Genomic DNA, 21,031 nt, shown 5'->3' on the forward strand with positions numbered 1-21,031 from the left:
CCCTTATCCTCCTCCTTATTAGTAGTATTTAGTAAGAGAGAAATGTTGAAAACACTCCCAAATTTGATGTGGATTATTACTTTAGTTTCAAAACTACACCAATATTATAAAAAACCTTACACTTGACTAAGTGAATTTAAAAACGCTCTCGATATGCCACATGGCATATCAAGTGATCTCATATCTTTATGGGAACAAATTCTAAAAAATGGTGCGTGGGCATTAAACAGTGATAATTTCATTTTTTAAACTTCCCTCTTCAATTTTCTATCATTCCTAACGGTTGCAATAACTTTCTTTTTCCTATTTAACTTTTCCTCCATTAAAACACACATCAAAGTTTGGATCACTTTTTTTGCTTCTCTTCTTTAGTTGCTTAATTTCTTAGGCTATAACATTCTCTCTCTATCTATTGTGTTGATGACTATTCTTTGTAGATGTGAATTTCCGACTACTTTGAGAATTACATGGTTGGATGAGTAGAAGAAGCAATAAAAAATGAGCAGAAAACGCTGACAAATGAATCCCTAACAAACCCAAATAGAAAACTCTAACAAAACCTAAATCGACGACTGTAACCACCAAAATGAATAAATCAAAAAACCCAAAATGAAGGGAGATTCTTACCGGTACTGTTATCACAATTTATATGTTAAAATTCTTGGATTTCCATGGAAATCAAAGGGTTATATTATGCGATTTTAAGAGAATTCTAAGGAAAAGTTGTGTGGTGTGAGAGAATTGAAAGGAAGAGTGTGGGGTTACTTATCGGGTAGGTTATTTTAGTGGGTCTAATTTTTACATGTCTTTTCTGTCTCTCTTTTTTGAACTTTGTATATCTGCGTGTATGCTACATATATAACACATCAACAGACAAATCCACTTGGACTACACGTGATAACACGTTACTTATGTATGACAAAATGGGAGCATTTTAAAATTCATTTGGTCAAGTGTAGGGATGTTTTTAATACTAGGTATACTAAAGGAATAATTCACGCCAAGTTTAGTGGTATTTTCAATACTTTTCTCTCAATTGTGTAGTTTCTTATTCTCCAAAATGTCTTACTGTCTGTTGTTTCATTTACCTTATATCTTGTTAATTTGTTGTCATATTTTCTTGCAACCCTGCTTTGATTGTTCCCTTTTGCACTAAGCATCTATTGGAAACAATTTTTCTACTCAACAAAGATAAGGGTTTTGCATGTCTATATCCTATCCTCCCCAAACTCCACTTGTGAATTAGAATTACACTGAGTATGTTATTTTTATCTTCGAAAGGGCAGTGCACAAATAGCCACTTGGAGAACCACTACTTAAACAAAGCTGAATTTTACAAAACATTTAAAATTTAGGCAGAAATCGAACTTCTGATCAGTACAGTCAATTTTCATAGGTTACAGATTTGGTTACAGTAAGCATGTAGAAGCAATCAATTTGTGGCAATATATAACTTTCTGCTACTAATAGACAGGATGCAAATCGCCGAAGAATTCACGCTTTCGCATTGACATATACTTTGTTTTTTTTGCAATATCCTTGGGGCAGCCAAATATGCCTCATTAAATTTCTTTTTTTTTTTCGCTCTTTTGTTTTGTTTCACATCATACTCAACTGGAAAAGTCTAGATTAGATGTATTTTTAAAAATTCTATTTGTGCAATAATATGTAAGATTCCTGTCTGAAAGCGGTGCTTTAAGAATAATTCTATGACACAACACACTATTATTAACTCGATCATCTTTCCATTTGTATGACAGCAATATGACAGTGCAAAAATACTATTGAAAGGTTGAGCAGACAAGACAGGAAGGCCAACAATAGTGTATTATTTTCCTTGAATGCAAGAAATCTGAAGGGACTTGGATTTAGACTAGTAATTATTTTTCCATTGGATCCATACACTGTTCAAGTATCTGCTTATCGGACAATGCTGCCCCGCAAGATCATGAAATAGTTACCTCTTCTTCTGAAAGAATGCGCCTGACTTCCTTTGCTATGTCACTGACATGTTTATCTTCACATCCTAGTTCAAGTGAATATGGCAATATTTACCAAGAATGCAAAAAGAGTGATAAATATAAAACACAAAATGAAGTAGGAAACACAGCTTTTTTAGGCTTAAGAAGTTACCTAAGAAGTCAAGGGCTTTTTCAAGTTGAAAAAGGTAATCTTTATTGGGTCCTGAGGGGCCTTCTGCACGAGCAATTTGACTGCACAATTCAAATAGACATGAAAAGTTGTCAAATTATAATGCCTTTTCCAAAAACCAATCTTTAAATAGCACCCTTTAGATGAAATTAGAATTACAAAGAGCATAAGGCAGGTCAAGACAGTTACCCGTTGCTGCAGGTCAAGACGATTTTGAGAAAACTACTATTCACTATTCACTATCAGAAGTCAAAACTCTTAATTTTACAGTACTGACGCTTAAAAGTAGCTTAACACCCACTCATACACAGCATTTATCACTTCAAAACATTTGCCCACCAAACTTCATCAGGATTGTTGGCTATACGTAACTTAGAGCAAAGTTCTTGAAAATTCATCCTTAGTACAACATACTGAAATAGATAAGTGCTAAAATTTAGCTCTTCATAGTTAATTCAATCACAGAAAGCTCTGTCCTTAAATGGAACATCTTCTACATGACCACTCAAGCCTGTAGCACAGGGGGTCTTGGAAGCCTGGAGAGGGACCTTTCCTCCATCAATGTCCCTCTTCAAACTGCATCTAAGTCATGGCTTGGGGACCGAGCTAATATTGGTAACTCGAGGTTCTGGAGGGCAACATTAATCTTTTATTTAGATAAGCCATGAACCTTGAAAAGATAGCAAGAGATGGTTTAATTTGATCCAATTAAATATGGACTGGATTAACTGGAGATCATACTTAATCTCTGTTCGTAAAATTTTGTTTTGCAAGCAGCTGACACTAGAAAAGAGATTCTTTTTGGGTCGCAGGGAAGGATGGAATGTATACTCCAATAATAGGAGACAGAACAATGAGAGAGTAAATATCTCTTGTAAAGATTCTTTACATCAAAGGCCCATAATGTGAGTCACAAGTTATGTGCACAGCACAATATAAGAACAGTAAAGTTCAAAGGCAAATTATCCTACAGTGGTTGATAACTTAACGCAGTGTAGACATATTCCTGAGTTCTTTCTTCCTCGTCTGATGTTGAAATATACCATACGAAGATCAAATCATAAGACAAAATGCTCTTAACTATTGCAAATGACTTACAAATTTAAGTATATGGAACTGAGTTGATTCAGGCAACCAGACCTATCCAACTTGCAGACACCCTACTTATTTATTTGTAAATGATAACAAGTTCGGACCAGTTAATAACACGGAAATATCACTAGCAGTTGGTAAAAGGATCAAACAATCTAACTAAATTACTTTTATTGGCATTGGTGGCCCATAACGTTCTGGCAGGGTAAATTTCCGTTGGGATTACTAATTCTTAGTTGGTAATGCAAAGTCAAAGAATTCCTTGTGGGACTTTTTTTCACATAAGACGGAAGTAAATTCTCCCTCAATTTTGGAGGTAAGTCTAGAATTTTCTTTTAAATAATATCCTTGAGCATATTTGATCCTTTAAATCCAAAAAAGGAGCAATTTTGGTCTCTATTAAGAGAAAGCTTAAGTGCATCACTTAACTCAGACGGACATCTCATCATGAGAATTACTGAGCAAAGAACCAAATAAACTATTCGGACTTTCTTCTCCAGAATGCTTCCACCAAATCCCACACCGTACAAGATCCCCCCCGCATATCTGCATTTCTCTTCCTCATCGTGCTATGCAGCTTGCTCACCAAAATGATTGTGCCAATGTCGCCTTCATCCAAAACACGACTCTGTGTGAGAGTCAAAACAGCTTCAGCTCGAGTTGGAGACTTAACATTTTTTCTAATGAACCAAGTCCAATTCATACTTGGTTTTTCAGGTTTACAGAAAAAAAATAAAACAGAAATCTTTCTGTCCCAATTGTCTCCTAAGTCGATATTTGGAAAATATTAGTTGAAAACTGAAGAAAAAAGGTATTTGAAGCTGGAAAAAAGAAGAGTTTTATCATCACAGTTGCATTTGCACATGAATTTCACTTGGAAAAAGGTTGAATACTCCTCAAATCATTTTTTTCAGACTTTGAAATTCTCTATTTCAAGTTGAAGTTGAAATAATGGACCACATTGTAAAACAATCACTTGTTTGGAAAAAGTATCACAAATTCCAAATAACATCTATGTTCAAAATAGTTCTAGGAGCGGAAACTTTTGCATAATAAAAAAGGAAGGGACAAACAACAACAACAACAACCCAGTATATTCCCACCAAGTGGGGTCTGGGGAGGTAAGTGTACGCTGTCCATACCACTATCTCAGAGGTAAGATAGAGAAAAAAAAAATGAAGGGGCAATATTACTAATATAACAAGTGGTGAGTGGGGAAGTCCATGCACTCATAATTGACAGCTAAAATGCTATCAGCAATCTTGTAAGAAGCGCACACACCTATATCCAAACCGCGACGCCGGAATGTGTCATCCAAGGCTTCGCAGTCAGTTAGGCACTTGGCTAGAGCTTTCTTGAGAATGCTTAGTTTTTCTCTTTCTTTTTTCTTTTTTTTTTTTTAATGTGGTAATACTAATGTTGGGTTCTTCATCTTCTTTAGGGTAGAAAAGCACCACAGGGATGTAAATTGGAGGAGAATGTTGGTTGATTAACAACGGAGTAGAAAAAAATGAACTAATGAAGCTTTCTTTGGTTTTCATCTCATGTGATTCTCACACGAGATATTCCATCTGTTAATTGAAGGAGTAAGGATTTTACTTCACTGAGACTTAAAGTGCTCACTTATGGTAATTTAACAACATACCCAGTGTAATCCTATAAGTAAGGTCTGGGAGGGTGGTGTGTATGCATATCTTACCCCTACCTTGTTCAGATAGAGAGGCTGTTTCCAATAGACCCCTCGGCTCAAGTAAAGCATATCAAAGCAGGCAAGCGAAAAGACCATTTGGTAATGTAGAGGACCAAAAATGCTAAGGACTATATTTAGATGCCAATTTTGAACTTCATCCCAAAACATAAGGGAGAATCTATATCATTTTCTCAAATCATGCCACATGCTTTACTTTCACATCCATGTTAATAGTGCATGATTAATGGAGCTCCATAAATTCTAAAAAAGAATAAGCTAATTTTAATTTAATGAAGAAAATTTTAATTAAGTCGAGGTGTGCGAAAGCTGGCCGGACACCACAGTTATAAAAAAAAAAAAAAAAAAAAAATTAACCAAGAGATGTATCCACATCATTGAAATCGACAAAAAATGTTCAAATACATTTCTCACATGTAACAAGAGTTTTCAGTCAAAGGAAAAATATGTATGTTCTTGGATTAAATAATAATAAATCTAAATGAAAAAAATATCTTTAGAAAAATGGACCTTGAGTCTAAATCCTAATTAACCCATATACTCAAGTGACAAGGATTGTCCAGGAACATATAAGAAAATACAACTCTTAAATGGTATGTGTGAAGTGGTATAACAAGTGAACAATATTGAGTAGCCCAACATGAGACAAGCTTTGCTCTCATATCATATTGTCACAGCTTATACTCTATTGATATTATCCACTAGAACCAAGAACTTCACGGCTTTAAAGCGTGTCAAATCTTAGGCCTGCTTCCTTATATAACCAATAATTCTCTTGTATTTGTCAATGTGGATTTACTTAGTGTTAGAATATGAGTAGAAATAGGAATAGTATATACAAAATCCTACTTGGAAAAGAATTGTACTATAGTGTCTATGTAATTATGTAAACACACCATTCAATAATATTTTTCTCCATTAATTCTCACATGGTATCAGAGCGTTGGTGAGAAACTTCAGAAAAGAAGAAAAAAAACTCAGTCACTGTCGTCAATTCCGGTGACTGATTTGTGTCATTTTTTATTTTGCGGGTTGAGTGAAAAACACAACATCACCAAGAGAATCGGAAAGCTCAGGCGACGTAAACCCGACCAAAACCACCGAAAAATCAGCCCCCATGCGCCTGCCAAAAATCCGGCGAGATCAATCACGCGCCAGCGCGTGTGTTTTCTTTGGTTGAATTTTTTGAGTGGTTTCTTTTTTGTTGGGGTCGCCGTTCTTTTCCGATCAGGCTAGTTACTTTATTTTCAAATTCCAGCAATTTTTTGAAGATTCCGGCTGCCGGAGTTAGGGTTTCGGCGGCTTCAGATTTTTATTTTTTTTGTCAGTTTTTATTCAGAGATTCAACTATTGTTTCTTGGTACTTTCAAGTTAAAATTCCCAAGATATCTTTTGGGTATGATGTTTTTGGCCCCAAAACTACCGGTATCGGAAGTTCAAGTTCTATGATCACTTCCGAACCATTAATGGAAAGTTCATTATTTAGCTTGGGCTTCCTCAGTTGAGTTGTGGTGCAAAGGTCAAGGTGTCCAAGATCATTTAACGAACAAGGCTAGTGTGGTATATGAAAATGAAAAGTCTAGCGCGGAAGATGCGAAAGCTAAAGAGCAATGAGAGAAAGTTGACGCTCAACTATGTAGTCTCTTATGGTGATCTATTGATACTAAGTTGATGCCCTTGTTTCGTCCATTCCAGACGTGTTATTTAGTTTGGGAAAAGACTCATGCTTTATACACTAATGATATATCTCGTTTTTATGATGTGGTAGCTCGGATGACCAACTTGAAGAAACAAGAATCCGATATGTCTACTTACTTGGGACAAGTAATAACAGTCATGGAAGAATTTGATACATTAATGTCCGTCACTGCGGATGTAGAAAAACAACAAGAGCACAGACAGATGTTTTTAGTTCTTATAGTTGTTGGACTTTCTACTGACCATGATGTTGTCGTGATCAGATTTTAGCTAGTCCTACGGTTCCTACAATTGATGAGTTATTCTTTCGTCTGCTTCGTCTTGCCGCGCCTCCCAGTCACAAAGTAGTTTCATCACCCACTGTTGACTCTTCTATTCTTGCATCTCAAACCATAGAAAAATGAACATATCAGCCTATGAAAAATCGACGAAGAGGAGATCGTTCTAGAAAATTTTAATCGAAGTGTAGTTATTGTCATAAAGTTGGACACGCTCAGGATATATGTCATAGTTTGCATGGTCCACCACCCAGTTATGATCCTGCTGCTGTAAAGGAATATAATGAGTTCTTTCAGAATCGAGCAAGTAAGGAGACATCTCCATAGCCTAATCGATCATCTAATAATGCTCATATTGCCTAAACAGAATATGATGAGTTCCTCCAGTATAGAGCAAATAAGCAGACATCTCCACAAGTAGCCTCAATTACCCAGCCTAATGCTTCTGTTGCTGGTAATCCTTTTGCTTGTGTTTCACAGTCTAGTACTCTTGGATCATAGGTTGTAGACTCAGGTGCTTCTGATCATATTTCTGGTAACGAATCACTTTTGTCTGATAGTGCTTATTCACAATCTCTTCCTGCTATTACTTTAGCCAATGGGATCCGAACAAAACCAAAAGGAATTGGACAAGCCAAATCCCTATCTTTTGGCACTCTAGACTCTGTTCTTTATGTCCCTGGTTGTCCTTTTAATTTTGCATCTGTTAGTCGTTTGACACGTGCCCTTAATTGTAGCATAACTTTTCTTGATGACTCTTTTCTAATGTAGGACCGCAGTATGGGACAGAGGATAGGCGCATGACATGAATCACAAGGCCTTTACCATCTTACCTCTTCAAATTCCTTCACAGCATGCTCCGTTATAGACCCTCCAGACCTAATTCACAAACGTTTGGGACATCTAAGTCTATCCAAGCTATAAACGATGGTGCCTAGTTTGTCTAGTTTATCCGCATTAGATTGTGAGTCATGTCAACTTGGGAAACACACCCGTGCTGCTTTCCGACGTAGTATTGAGAGTCGTTCAGAGTCTATTTTCTCATTAGTACATTCTGATGTTTGGGGTCCTAGTATAGTTAGTTCACCTTTAGGTGTTTGTTATTTTGTTAGTTTCATTGATGATTTTTCAAGATGTACTTGGGTTTTCTTAATGAAAGATCGTTCTGAGATATTTTCTATATTCAAAAGTTTTTGTGCTGAAATACAAACTCAATTTGGTGTTTCTATTCGTCTTTTTTGTAGTGACAATGCCTTAGAATACTTATCCTCTCAGTTTCAAGAGTTTATGACTCATCAAGGAATTGTTCACCAGACATTTTGCCTGTACATCCCTCAACAGAATAGTATAACAGAAAGAAAAAATAGGCATTTTCTTGAGACTGCTCGCACTCTTCTCATTGAATCCCATGTTCCGCTGCAATTTTAGGGCGATGCAATCCTCAAATCTTGTTATCTAATTAATAGAATGCCATCATCTTTCTTTCAGAATAAGGTTCCCCATTCTATATTGTTCCCATAGTCACATCTCTACTCTATCCCCCCTTGTGTCTTTGGGAGCACATGTTTTATTCATAACTTAGCCCCTGAAAAAAACAAATTAGCCCCTCGTACTCTCAAAGTGTGTCTTCATTGGTTACTCTCGAGTTCAAAAAGGGTATCGTTGTTATTCACCAGATCTTCGTCGCTACTTTATATCCACTGATGTTACTTTTTTTGAATCTCGACCTTACTATATATCTTCTGATCATCCTGATATCTCTGAGATTTTACCCGTATCTCCAGTCTTACCCGCACCATCCTTGGTCTTACCCATATCTCCAAACTTACCCGAACCAATCTTTAAGGAATCAACGGTTACTTCTACGTCTCCTGCTACAGTGCCACCACTTCTGACTTATCATCGTCGTCCGCGTCCACTACTAGTCCCAAATGATTTATGTCATGTGTCGGACACTGCTCCTATTGTGGACTTGCCTTCTTCTATCCAATCAGTTGCACTTAAAAAAGGTATGCGTTCCCCTTGTAATGCTAACCCACACTATACTTTCTTGAGTTATCATCATTTATCATCACCCCATTATACTTTTGTATCTTTGTCATCTATTTCCATACCTAAGACTATAGGTGAAACACTTTCTCATTCAGGATGGAAGCAGGCTATGATAGATGAGATGTCTGCTTTACGTGCAAATGGTACTTGGGAGCTTGTTTCCCTTCCTGCAGGTAAATCTACTGTTGGTTGCCGTTGGGTTTATGCAGTCAAAATTGGTCCAGACGGTCAGGTTGATTGGCTTAAGGTTCGCCTTGTTGCCAAAGGATACACGCAAATATTTGGGCTTGATTATAGTGACACTTTTTCTCTAGTGGCTAAAATAGCGTCTGTCCGTCTTTTCCTATCCATTGTTGTCGTTCATCATTGGCCTCTTTATCAGTTGGATATTAAGAGTGCTTTTCTTCATGGTGATCTTGAGGAAGAAGTCTATATGGAGCAACCACCTGGTTTTGTTGCTCAGGAGGAGTCTAGTAGCCTTGTATGTGGATTGCGCAGGTCACTCTATGGTCTGAAACAGTCTCCTCAAGCTTGGTTTGGAAAATTGAGCACAGTAATTCAGCAGTTTGGCATGATTCGTAGTAGAGCTGATCACTCAGTGTTTTATCGACATTCTCAACCAAATTTGTGTATTTATCTGGTGGTTTATGTTGATGATATCGTTACCACCGGCAATGACGAAGATGGTATCTCTAAATTGAAGTAACATCTCTTTCAGCATTTTCAGACCAAAGACCTCGGCAGACTGAAATATTTTCTAGGTATTGAGGTTGCTCAGTCCAGATCAGACATTGTTATTCCTCAACGCAAGTATGCCTTAGACATTCTTGAGGAGACATGAATGATGGGATGTAGATCCATTGACACTCCTATGGATCCAAATGCCGAACTTCTACCAGGACAGGGAGAGCCACTCAGTGATCCTGAAAGGTATAGGCGGTTGGTTGGAGAGTTGAATTATCTCACCGTGACTAGACCTGACATATTCTTTCCTGTGAGTGTTGTAAGTCAGTTTATGACTTCCCCTTGTGATAGTCATTGCGATACAGTTGTTCGTATTTTGCGATATATAAAGTTAGCTCCAGGTAAAGGACTAATCTTTGAGGATCGAGGTCACGAGCATATCATCGGATACACAGATACTGATTGGGCAGGATCACCCTCTGATAGACGTTCTACCTCCGAATATTGTGTTTTAGTAGGAGGTAATTTGGTGTCTTGAAAGAGTAAGAAACAGAGTGTGGTTGCTCGATCTAGTGCAGAAGTAGAATATTGAGCAATGGCTGTAGCAACTTGTGAGCTAGTTTGGATCAAACAGTTGCTGAGAGAATTAAAATTTGGAGAAACTGGTAAGGTGGAACTTGTGTGTGATAATCAAGCAGCCCTTCATATCGTATCAAATCCAGTCATGAGAGGACTAAACCCATAGAGATTGATTGTCACTTTGTCAGAGAAAAGATACTCTCAGGAGATACTGTTACAAAATTTGTGAAGTCAAGTGATCAACTTGCAGATATCTTCACCAAGTCCCTCACCGGTCCTCGTATTAATTACATTTGTAACAAGCTAGATACATATGATTTGTATGCACCAGTTTGAGGGGGAGTGTTAGAATATGAGTAGAAATAGGAATAGTATATACAAAATCCTACTTGGAAAAGGATTGAACTATAGTGTCTATAAATAGGGTCTCGATGTAATTATGTAAACACACCATTCAATAATATTTTTCTCCATTAATTCTCACACTTAGTATGTTGCATACATCCTCCTTCTAGGAATTCAACGTCCTCGCTATGGGCTGTCCAACTATCACTTAAGGTTGTACACTTAATGGCTATGAAACCATGTTAAGAAAATGGATCTTGGGCTTAATCCAAAACGTTTGCTCATCTCTTAAGATTTTCTGAAATAATATAAGAAAGGCTACAAAAGATACACTTTACCAAAGTGGAATTCTAACAAATATAGATTGAATCACAGCTTGTTCACATAGGATATCAATGTCAAGTTCAATGACACTATAATGTATTTCCTTTTTTTTTTTTAACAGAAATTCTGACATGGGCATGTCAATATAGAATGAAGTGCCAATCTTTTTTTTTTTTTAAAAAAAACACCGAAATATAATACACACCTAGCAATTTCTTCAACTGATGCAGGTCCCAGGTAGTTCTCATTAACCTTCTTGTCTGGAGACCCTATGTATCTGAATAGTCAAACAGCAGTTTCACAAGATGAATCAAGAAAGAAATTGCGTAGAAATTATGAAGTGTGTCAATTTTGTAACTTACACTAATACACCAGAAACAGCCGGTGCTGATGTTGCAGGCTCCTGGAATGTAAGTTGATTTGTTAATAAATCAATAATCGCAGAGCAAAGAATGATAATATCAACAAGCACTATCTTTTGGATAAATGTTAACTCAGTATGACTTACAGTGAAAAGATCTACATAAGCCTTCTTATCATATTGTTTTTCCCTGACTTCAAGGTACTAGATGGAGGAGACATGAAAAGAATATATGTTAACAAAATAGAGTCATTCAATAACATGACTTAGGCCACATGAATAGCATTATAATAGAACTGTAACTATACAAATAAAAAGGCACCGTGAAAGCTTGAAGCTCGATTAATATTTGGAAGCCTGGAAGCAGTAAATTGTCAAACTCGTGCAGAAATTGGGATAACCAGAAAAGTACAGCAATCAAGCACAGAAAGAGAATGTAAAAGCGCAGATATTTATGCTACACCTCTGCTGTTAAAGTGAATAGATGGTAAACCCTAGGAGAATGCTGCGGAGGAAATCTGTGCATGTGGAACAAGAGCAAACTATAATGGTTTTGGCCAAAGATGTAAATCGCAGCATTTAATACATATTTCAAAATCAAATTGTATGCTTAAGGAACCGAAAATATCAACTAACATAACCAAAAAGAAAGAAGGAAACCTTGAGAAACAAAAAGTTTAGAATAATACTTTAAAGGGGAGCCAAATCTTTTGGATTCAAGTTGTGATGCAGTTTTCCAATTCATCTAAGTGAACATGAGCATTTATTTGATATTTGTAAGATTACCCAAATTTAAATATTTAAGGTTCTAGATTTCCCTTTCTGAAATTCAATTACCAGCAAAACAAATACCGGAAGTTCTAAGAGGCCACTGGCAAGTCAAGTCTAGCACAACTTCTCTTCCATAGCATAAGGGTTGACAAATAACAACCAACTCTTTTTACTATGACTTTCTAAGGCAACATCAGAGATTCTGCTTCCGGGCATTTAATGTAGTAAAAAAGAACCAGTGATTATGCCTTTTGTAATTGATGCATGCTCCAGTGCCTGGCAACTGAATGGTTTCCTCGTTCAATTAGAGATACATGCCTAGTAAGACACTTTCGAGCTTAATGTTTCATTTCCAGCTTTGACGTATATTAGCACTTTTTTAATGGATAAATACACATAAGAGATAACGCATGGAATACTGCTCATATTTGGAGCACATGTGAGATTCCAATGAGCATCGATCACTAATTGCCCCTTGTTTGTGGACAGACAGTTTCCCCTTTTTGACACTATAAGTAATAGCATCACTTTAATGAAAAATTAGTAACTTTTCAAGCATAGAATAGCTTGAAAAGTTTTATATGGCTTAACTGACCTATTTCTTTCAATCAAACTGTTCCCAAAAAATTCTAAATTAGACCACATTTTACCTCCTTAAAGCGGTAACTAACTCAATCAATTTAACAAACAAAATCAGATGTCTCCTCGACTCTTCAGAGCATAAAGTCAATAGATTTTAAGACAGCAAGATAACACTTCATTACTTTCAAACAGTAAAAAGGAATGTGCCTCAAATGCATCTCTCACAATAGCATAAATTTTGAATTTTCACAAATGGTAAACACAAGCATAAAAATAACATGTAGTTTACAATCTTTCATATGGAGAAAAGGATAAAATAAAAGAACACGTCTAAAAGAAAGACTTACTGTCAGTGCAACTTCTTGATCTTCCTTCTTCGTTATTTTGTAGGCCATACCCCACTGTAAGTGTGAAGAGTCATCAGTTTCAACTATTGGGAATTAGTCACAACTCATACGTAAGCAGATAAATCTCATCACATAAAATAGCATTCACAAGCCCCTTTGTTCTTTTTTCTCATTGAGGAGGTACATTGTTGCTGGAAAGAATATGCTGCAGATTATGCATTGCACTGGTTAAGCAGAGACTTCACTACTAAGTTGATAAGTTTAGTAGCTCTAAGAAAGCAAGGAGAAAGGGATACCCACTGTTGTGATTGGATACACAAGAGGAAAGAGATTGAAGAAGATAGCTTTATCATCTTCTTTCAGAGAATACACACGTCATACCCTTTCCCTTTTTTCCTTTGCATCAACCAGACATTTGAGTAACAAGTATACAAAATAAAAGAATAGACGATCATTGAATCAGACACTATTTTCCGTTGCATCAATCAGACATTGCTTTGGACTTATGCAGTGTTGATTTAACATAATCACATTAATAACTGGTGCATTAGGACTAACTGTAACAAAGGAATGTTTGGAATCAGAAGAAGTGCATATAGAAGGAAACGATGTGCATCATCACCTGGCGAATCCATACGAACCTAAAAGACTGGCAGTGTCTTTCAGTTTCCGGGATAACTGAAAGGCATATAAGAGAAGGCTCCTCATATTAACATCCTAACCTAGACCAATCAGTCAGCCAATAGCTTTAAGGAAGCATCGAATATGACAACGGCAGGCTATTCCAAACCTCCAGCAGTACTCTACGAACAGTCAAACAGAGAAGGCATCCAGTAGATAGAAGAAACATGCATAGTTCAATGGCACCAATAACCAAATTCAACTTATGAAGTTCTTTCTCCTTTCAAGATAAATTCTTCTTGCCCTCTTTAAAAAGCATGATACGCCTTCTATTACACTTGAAGGAACAAGGAAGCACACCAGCTCGAAACAACTCTCATTTAGTTTCTACGCAAAATACTTTGACAAAGCATGCCTACAAGGACTTTATGAACAGATCTGTTATATAACTTCCACTAATCCTTTTAGCAAATGAATAGACAAGATTGGAGGTATTAGACTTGCTTGAGAATCTTATTCAGATAAAAGAAGACAGCATACATGGAGAAAAGATGAGGGATGATTTTAGGATATTTCTCTTCTTTAGATTGGAACAAACAACAACGGAAAAATTAAGAAAAGCAGTACCTTCTAGCAAAAACTTAGGATCCACATATATGATAATCTATTCACCATTTTATATTTCCTTTTCGTACAGACATTTGGAAAAGAAGTGATCTGGTCATCAATTTATTTGATAAATTTAAATCTAAAATACTCTAATTCATTTTCGTTGAGGAGGAACTTCAATAGTAGGAAAGCATCAAGATCATCCAACTCTATGGTGGGGTCAATCGGGAGACATGAGAGGCAGCAATCAAGGCTTTAATTCATTTAACAGTCTAGTTTGCTTCCTTCCAACATACACAATGGTACTTCTAGATCAATAGTTATGGAACGAATCGAATCCATTGAGTTAACCTGACATATCAAACAGCTTTTTCTTTTCTTTGGACGGAAATATTAGATTATATTACTTTATTTCTATTCTGCCGATTCCTGAAGAACAGAAAAAAAAGCAGGATGAAAATGCCAAAAGGAAAACAAAAAGTCATCTTGTTGAAGCATTTCAGATTAAGGAAATGAAAATCAGCACAAACAAAAAGGAAAAAAAATAAAAGGTCATACACAGGCAACTAGAAGGAAATTTCATGCTAACCTTTAATGTCACTAATAAATATAATTTTAAACTTTTTAGTGACACTTCTTCATACTATATTTATCTTTTCATCCTGTTTGAACTCTTCCAACGTCAATTTTTAACGTAGGCATAAACTTAGAAATCAGATAAACTTAAAAACTCAGGCACATGGATAAGTTGCGACAAAGAAGAAAAAGAGACAATCAAGGTAGCCAATACATTCAGACAGACATGACATGTTTTAATGTAGAAAAAAACACTGACGCAAACTTCTCCTTCAGCAGGCTCCAGTGTTGCTGTTCTACCTGGGAATTCTGGCGTTCCTCTGTGATCAGTACTGCCTACATAACACACATTCATATTAACTTTTGGCTTACCGGGGTCAACTTACAAACTATCATTGTTAAATCCAAAATAATTTGGTCGTTTTTATTATAAAATAACAATAGTTTTGATACGAAGGAGAGCGGTGGAGTAACTCGTAAAGTTGTTCTCAGAAATGTAAGGTAAGTTTTTAACTCATTAAACTCTTGTATAGCTGAAGCACAGACTGAGATGATCTTTATGGAAAGAAGAGAGTAACATTCACAAGCATTCAAATGTACATACAAGACAACAATAAAAATACAAGTTTGACAACCTTGATAGAAAACACGACGATAGCCTTTGATGAAACCTACAAGATGATCATCGTAGTTAAAACCTGGCTTCCAAATAAGAGATCCGTACCCAAATACCCACATCACCATTTCTCCCTCTCTCTTCGCAGGTGTTTTTGAGAGGGAGAGAAAAATGAATATTTGAGCAGAGCCAAGAATGAAGTGAGACTCGTCGAATACCTTTCAATACAAAAATTATGAGCAACTTACCAACCAATGGCAAGATGCCAAGACAGGATCCTAATCACGGACAGTTTTCAAATATTTTTTTCTAAATTTTATTAGTCAGAGTTTTGAATGTACTGTTCTTAAATTAAAATTGTGTTAAATATACGAATATATCTTTTAATTTTATAATATTAAATATATTACCTGTTATTTTTTCTTTTTTAAACAGGGAGTATTATGAGAAAAAGGGTAAAAAATCGGGGAACGACAAAAATGGGCATTCCGTCAAAAGTATTGACACCGGATGGTCCAAGAATTTGTGTAATGTGTGTTAAATTTATTATCATATAGTCAATATCTATTTTCAAAAAGTTAGAAATTTAATTTTTGGGATAAAATTAAGTTTTTTTTTAAGGTTTTACTTCATCTTAAGAAAACTTTCAAGAACCTCACCTAACAAACCGAGTAATTATTTAATATCGCCCAATATTTTGAGTCTGTTGCTTAACAAACCTAAGAGAATTATTAAGAACTAATTGACAGTGCCTCAAATTACAGGTATGAGTTGATTTTTATCTTATAAAAATTATACAATATGACAAAGCACCGTATGCTTACATGCTTTTGGTGACAGAAAGTATGATTATTTTTATTATAGTAATTATACTTTGATGAAGCACTTTTGAAAAGTGATACATACTTATAATTTTTATTAATCTAATGGAATATTTTCTACAATAAATTTATTAAGACTTTGAATTAGTGGTTACCCGTTTTAATATCCACTAACACGGTGAAGGATTAATCGAGATTGCAATTTATATATGACCATATTTGAGGTGATATTATGATCAAATTTATTTGTGGCTATAATTAAGATTGGTTACAATATTTTTGAAAGGCTCAGGTTTGAGTTTTAATGCACTGGTTGAGGCTAAGATGATGGATTCAAATATCATCACATTAAAGAGTAAGACACCAGGTTAGAATCTTGGTGCACCATGATGATAAGATGTTGGGTTTAAGTCTCATCGATTTATAGTCTAAGACGACTTTATATGGATAAGATATTGAGTTTGAATTCCAAAGCACCATATTGATGATATAATAATGGCTAAGGTAAGATAATGTGTATTTGATTGAAAATCATGAGACATGTCCCATTGGATATGCTCCATTCTCTGAAGCGAATGTGGTAGCAGTGCATAATATATCTGAAAGAAGACAAACAATTGAATGTATGAATATAAGCATGGGGAGACAATATGATAATAATCAATAAAAGTGATAATATTTTCACACGCTTATTATTATTATAAGATATGTTAGAGAAAATTATCAGCATTATATGTATGCCTCGATTTGCTCGTGAAGTAGTAATATCATGAAAGAGGTTATAAGCTATCAAAATTTGATAGGCCTAAGGCACAATTATATTCTATTTTCGGGGAATGAGAATTTCGATTGTTATAAGTATAGATCCATTCCTTAAAGTGAATGTGATAATAATATTTAGTAAAGTTTATAAATACAAACGTGCACTTGATTGTGATCGTATCACAACTCACCTCCAAAAGAGACAAAATAATTGAGAAGAGTTATTTTGAAATCTATTTCTGAAATAATAAATTTGAAATATATACATGTAATAGTAAATCTGAAATTTACTAAAGCAAAAAGTACATGTCATGGTAATTTGGAGTTTACTAGTATAAAAGTTCACAAATTGACATGAGCGATTGCGACACTTTGAAGATGTACATATTGAGTATTAGACATGTAATAAAGAACCAGAGGATTCTTCAGTAATTGTTTTATGTTGCTTGTTCTTATGATAAGTTGGTTGGACCGACTAATGTTGGAATCAAATCCCTTAAATTGGGAAAGTACCAAAGGTGAATATGGACTCGTTCACCTATCATGTGATATGTTGAAAAAATGCATTAATAAGATAATCACATGTACATTTATTGTCAACTTATAGTTTGACATCTATAAAATTAGTTGCTCAATATAAATTGAGTTAAGGGCATAATTTTGAGATTATAAATATCCGAGTTGATTTGATATTAAATACCTTAAAAAAATTAGTTAAATTATTGCTTATGAGAACAAAGTTTTATGTGTTGGTTTGAAGTATGATATATTGCATACAATAGCACTTGTTTGCATTAGACCAAAAAATTATGATTAGTTTCCCCCTCATTGGTTCAAGGTCAGAAACCAATTATTCTATCTAATAATTTTCATGTGCAGTATATAATTAATGGATATACAATGATGCACAAAGATGGATTCTCTAAAGTAAATTAAGATTTATGTTAGTTTTCTAAAATGAGGGGGAAATAATAAACAACATAGAAATATGTTGAGAATTATCATCAATATGATCCTCATTCAAAGGATAATTCAAGTTCAAATACTAGGAGCATTTGCTGATTCAAAAATTGATATTATATTTAGTTGTAAATGCTCAAGTTGGATGTCCATGAAGGACAAAGTATAATGACCCGAAAACCTATCTCGAGACGTCACACGGTGCTCAAGGTCACACGTGGCCTCAAGCTAACCCTCTAAGCCCAACGTTACTTTTAGAACTCACTATAACACTAATCATGTGAAAATAGAGAAGAATGATCATGGCATGAACATACTGAAATATAAAGAGATGCTGGCCTGTACAAACAAAATACTGAAAGTCCAGTACATACTGGTACTTTAGTATGACAAAGCCTCTACTACATAAGACTGAGGAGCCATTGAGACAGATCCCCCAACTGACTCGTACTGATCTGAAAGAAAACAACCATCTATTAAAAAGACAAAATCAGGAACATAGGTCCTCGAACCATAAGGACTCACCAACTGCAGAAATGTAGATGAAGGTATTCCAAGAATACTATCACTGCTGAGATTGAGTACCTGAACCTACATCACGTGGAGATATAGAACACAGAAGAGTATGGGAATCAGTACTTGGGAATGTACTGAGTATGTGGGGGTGTATGCAACATTTTTAAATAATATCATAAATGTAAAATAAAATCATGCATGCAGACAATAATGACTCTTTTCGCTTGAATTTCCTGAAACATAATTTCCATAAATCATTAATAATAATACATGCTCCATAAATCTCATAAATCATTGGACTCAACTCAAACTCTTTGACTCATGACTTAGAGTGACTCGGTAACTCAAGAAACTTAGACTATTATGGACTTAGGAGTTTCTTATAACTGACATAAACCATATGAGCCACATGGAGTCCAACATTTTGTCCTCCTAAGGAGAGAACCCCACATTAGTGGGAGCGTCGTACTCTTGCCAGGGATTACAACCTCAACTTCATGATCACAAGCTCATACTCGGCCTCTGGCCACAATAATCAATATCAATCCTACGGTGGCATGTAGTTCTGAGAAATTACCACATTTTCCGCTCGGTGCTAAATACTCCTCCCAGACTCAACTCAGAACGTGTTAGGAAATCCACCTCAATCAACTCAAGGGTCTATCATAGAGACTAAAATCATAAATATATCTCATCTGTAAATCATAAAAAATTTGTGGATTCCTAACTCGACTCAACTCAAAACAATCTTTCTCGACTTGCTTATCAAATCATTTCAAATATCAAAAGCTTCACGGAAACATCATAGGACTCATTCTTGATTCTCAAGCTTAATATCGATACATATATATATATATATATATATTCAATAATCAACTTCTTATGAAAAATCTTAAAATCATGACTCTTATCATCTATCTCCTGGAAATTGTCAATTCATGGTTGCAATATACAATTCATAGCATCAATTCTCAAATTAAGAAATAAAACAACGAAATAGTCATGTATATCAATCTTGAATAGATCGATTCACGTAAATCAATGATAAAGTAATTTAGATATAAACACGCTTCCAAAATCATGAAACTCTAATAGTAAAAATCAATTCTTTAGGCACAAGAATGAAAGGATATTCTTGTTCAAGCTCCACATACCTTAATTATAATTCGGAATGAATAAACTTTCTATAGACTTCTTTTTCCACTTCTTGAGTTAGGATTCTTGATGTTCTTGACTTGGAAGTTTTGAATCTTGAACTAATTTATGAAAACTACGGCTCAATTTTGAGATGTTTAGACAAGAATTAGATTGGATTTTGGAGAGAAACCCTAGCTTTTGGATGGAATGGAAGAGGAAAATGAGGATTTTCTTCTCTATTTGTATATATATAGTGGGTAAGGATGGGTGGAAAGACCAAAATACCCTTGAGCAAATATTAGAACTGGAGCCTGATTTTGGATCCTGGCCCGACGCGCCACAATCATGGACCTTCACTGGATTTTGACAATTGGGAAATTGCACAGTGGTGAGATGCGGTGAAGTCACTTTTGCCACCTTGGTCGTGACCTGGAAGGGCACCGCGACGCAGAGAAATTGCGTTGGTGCACTGGAATTTGACAACCCTGAAATTGAGCCTTGGCGTGACTCGGTGAAATCGCGAAGGCTCACTGAAAAATGACAATTGCCATTTTGGCTGGCTCCGCGATGCGCTGAAGTGCCAGTTGGCACACTGTCTCACTAAAATGACTCTAACTCTTCACCTGAGTATCGAATTTGGATGAATTTGGTATCGATAGAAAACTTATTCAATGCTCTACATGATAAAAATTAGAAATTAGAGAAATACAACACGTTATAAATACCAATCACTTTAGAAGTCAACCATATTCACTTAAAAGGCGAATTTAGGCTTAAGGAACGATCGGGGTATTACACAAAGTCTACTACATGTATGAATCATGGTAGATCAATCAATTCTATAAGTAATAATTCTTGAAAAAGAAAAGAGAGAAAATGATCATAACAAGAAGGCATTGTACTCTTAAGGAGCCTACGACAAAGCACTTCATGAAACCTGATGAAAAGTTCAGGTACCTGAAAATAATAAAGTGACAAGATCTCAAAATGTTATGTCACATTGTGAATTAATACAAAATGATATATCATCTATAATATCTTTGATAAAATATTGACGCAATATAGTAAAATATTATGAGGATCTGGATTTTATGTTTATTTAAGCATAGTAACGTAGAAGTATTTATCAAGTGACATAAAAAAATGCATCTTGGTAAGCATAAAACTTATTTGATTTCTATTCTACACACTTGAAGATATCACACATGAAATTTTGAATATTGTCACTTGACAAATTTATATGAAAACTTTTTTTAAGGATTCAAAATGTTTGAAGCATTTAAAAGTTTTGGGGAAACTTATTTATAATCCTTGAGCATAAATTTATTACTTGAAAATCATTGAAACTCTTGGAGAATTTTCAAAAGTAATAGATTATTTATTAAACTAAGAAATATATCGAATTGGATTGATCATAATCTTAGTATAATTAGTATATTAG

At 35.2% G+C, this 21,031-nt stretch overlaps 1 protein-coding gene across 2 annotated transcripts; it reads right to left on the reverse strand.

Annotated features, from left to right (window-relative positions):
• Positions 1 to 1,694: 1,694 nt before the first annotated feature.
• LOC107868061 (gamma-glutamylcyclotransferase 2-3) lies at positions 1,695 to 15,696 on the reverse strand. Of its 2 annotated transcripts, none has more exons than XM_016714623.2 (8): positions 15,414 to 15,696; positions 15,038 to 15,114; positions 12,973 to 13,026; positions 11,420 to 11,476; positions 11,274 to 11,314; positions 11,117 to 11,188; positions 2,134 to 2,213; positions 1,695 to 2,026 (listed from the first exon to the last, which is right to left on the reverse strand). In XM_016714623.2, the coding sequence occupies exons 1-8, from the start codon at positions 15,520 to 15,522 to the stop codon at positions 1,947 to 1,949; spliced, it is 570 nt and encodes a 189-aa protein (XP_016570109.2). In that variant the 5' UTR covers positions 15,523 to 15,696; the 3' UTR covers positions 1,695 to 1,946. The 2 variants fall into 2 exon arrangements, with proteins under 2 accessions (XP_016570109.2, XP_047267783.1); XM_047411827.1 differs by having other exon boundaries at positions 15,079 to 15,110; positions 15,414 to 15,651.
• Between the last annotated feature and the right edge of the window lie 5,335 nt (positions 15,697 to 21,031).

Source organism: Capsicum annuum, chromosome 4 (assembly GCF_002878395.1).
Source record: "Capsicum annuum cultivar UCD-10X-F1 chromosome 4, UCD10Xv1.1, whole genome shotgun sequence".
Classification (NCBI taxonomy): Eukaryota; Viridiplantae; Streptophyta; class Magnoliopsida; order Solanales; family Solanaceae; genus Capsicum; species Capsicum annuum.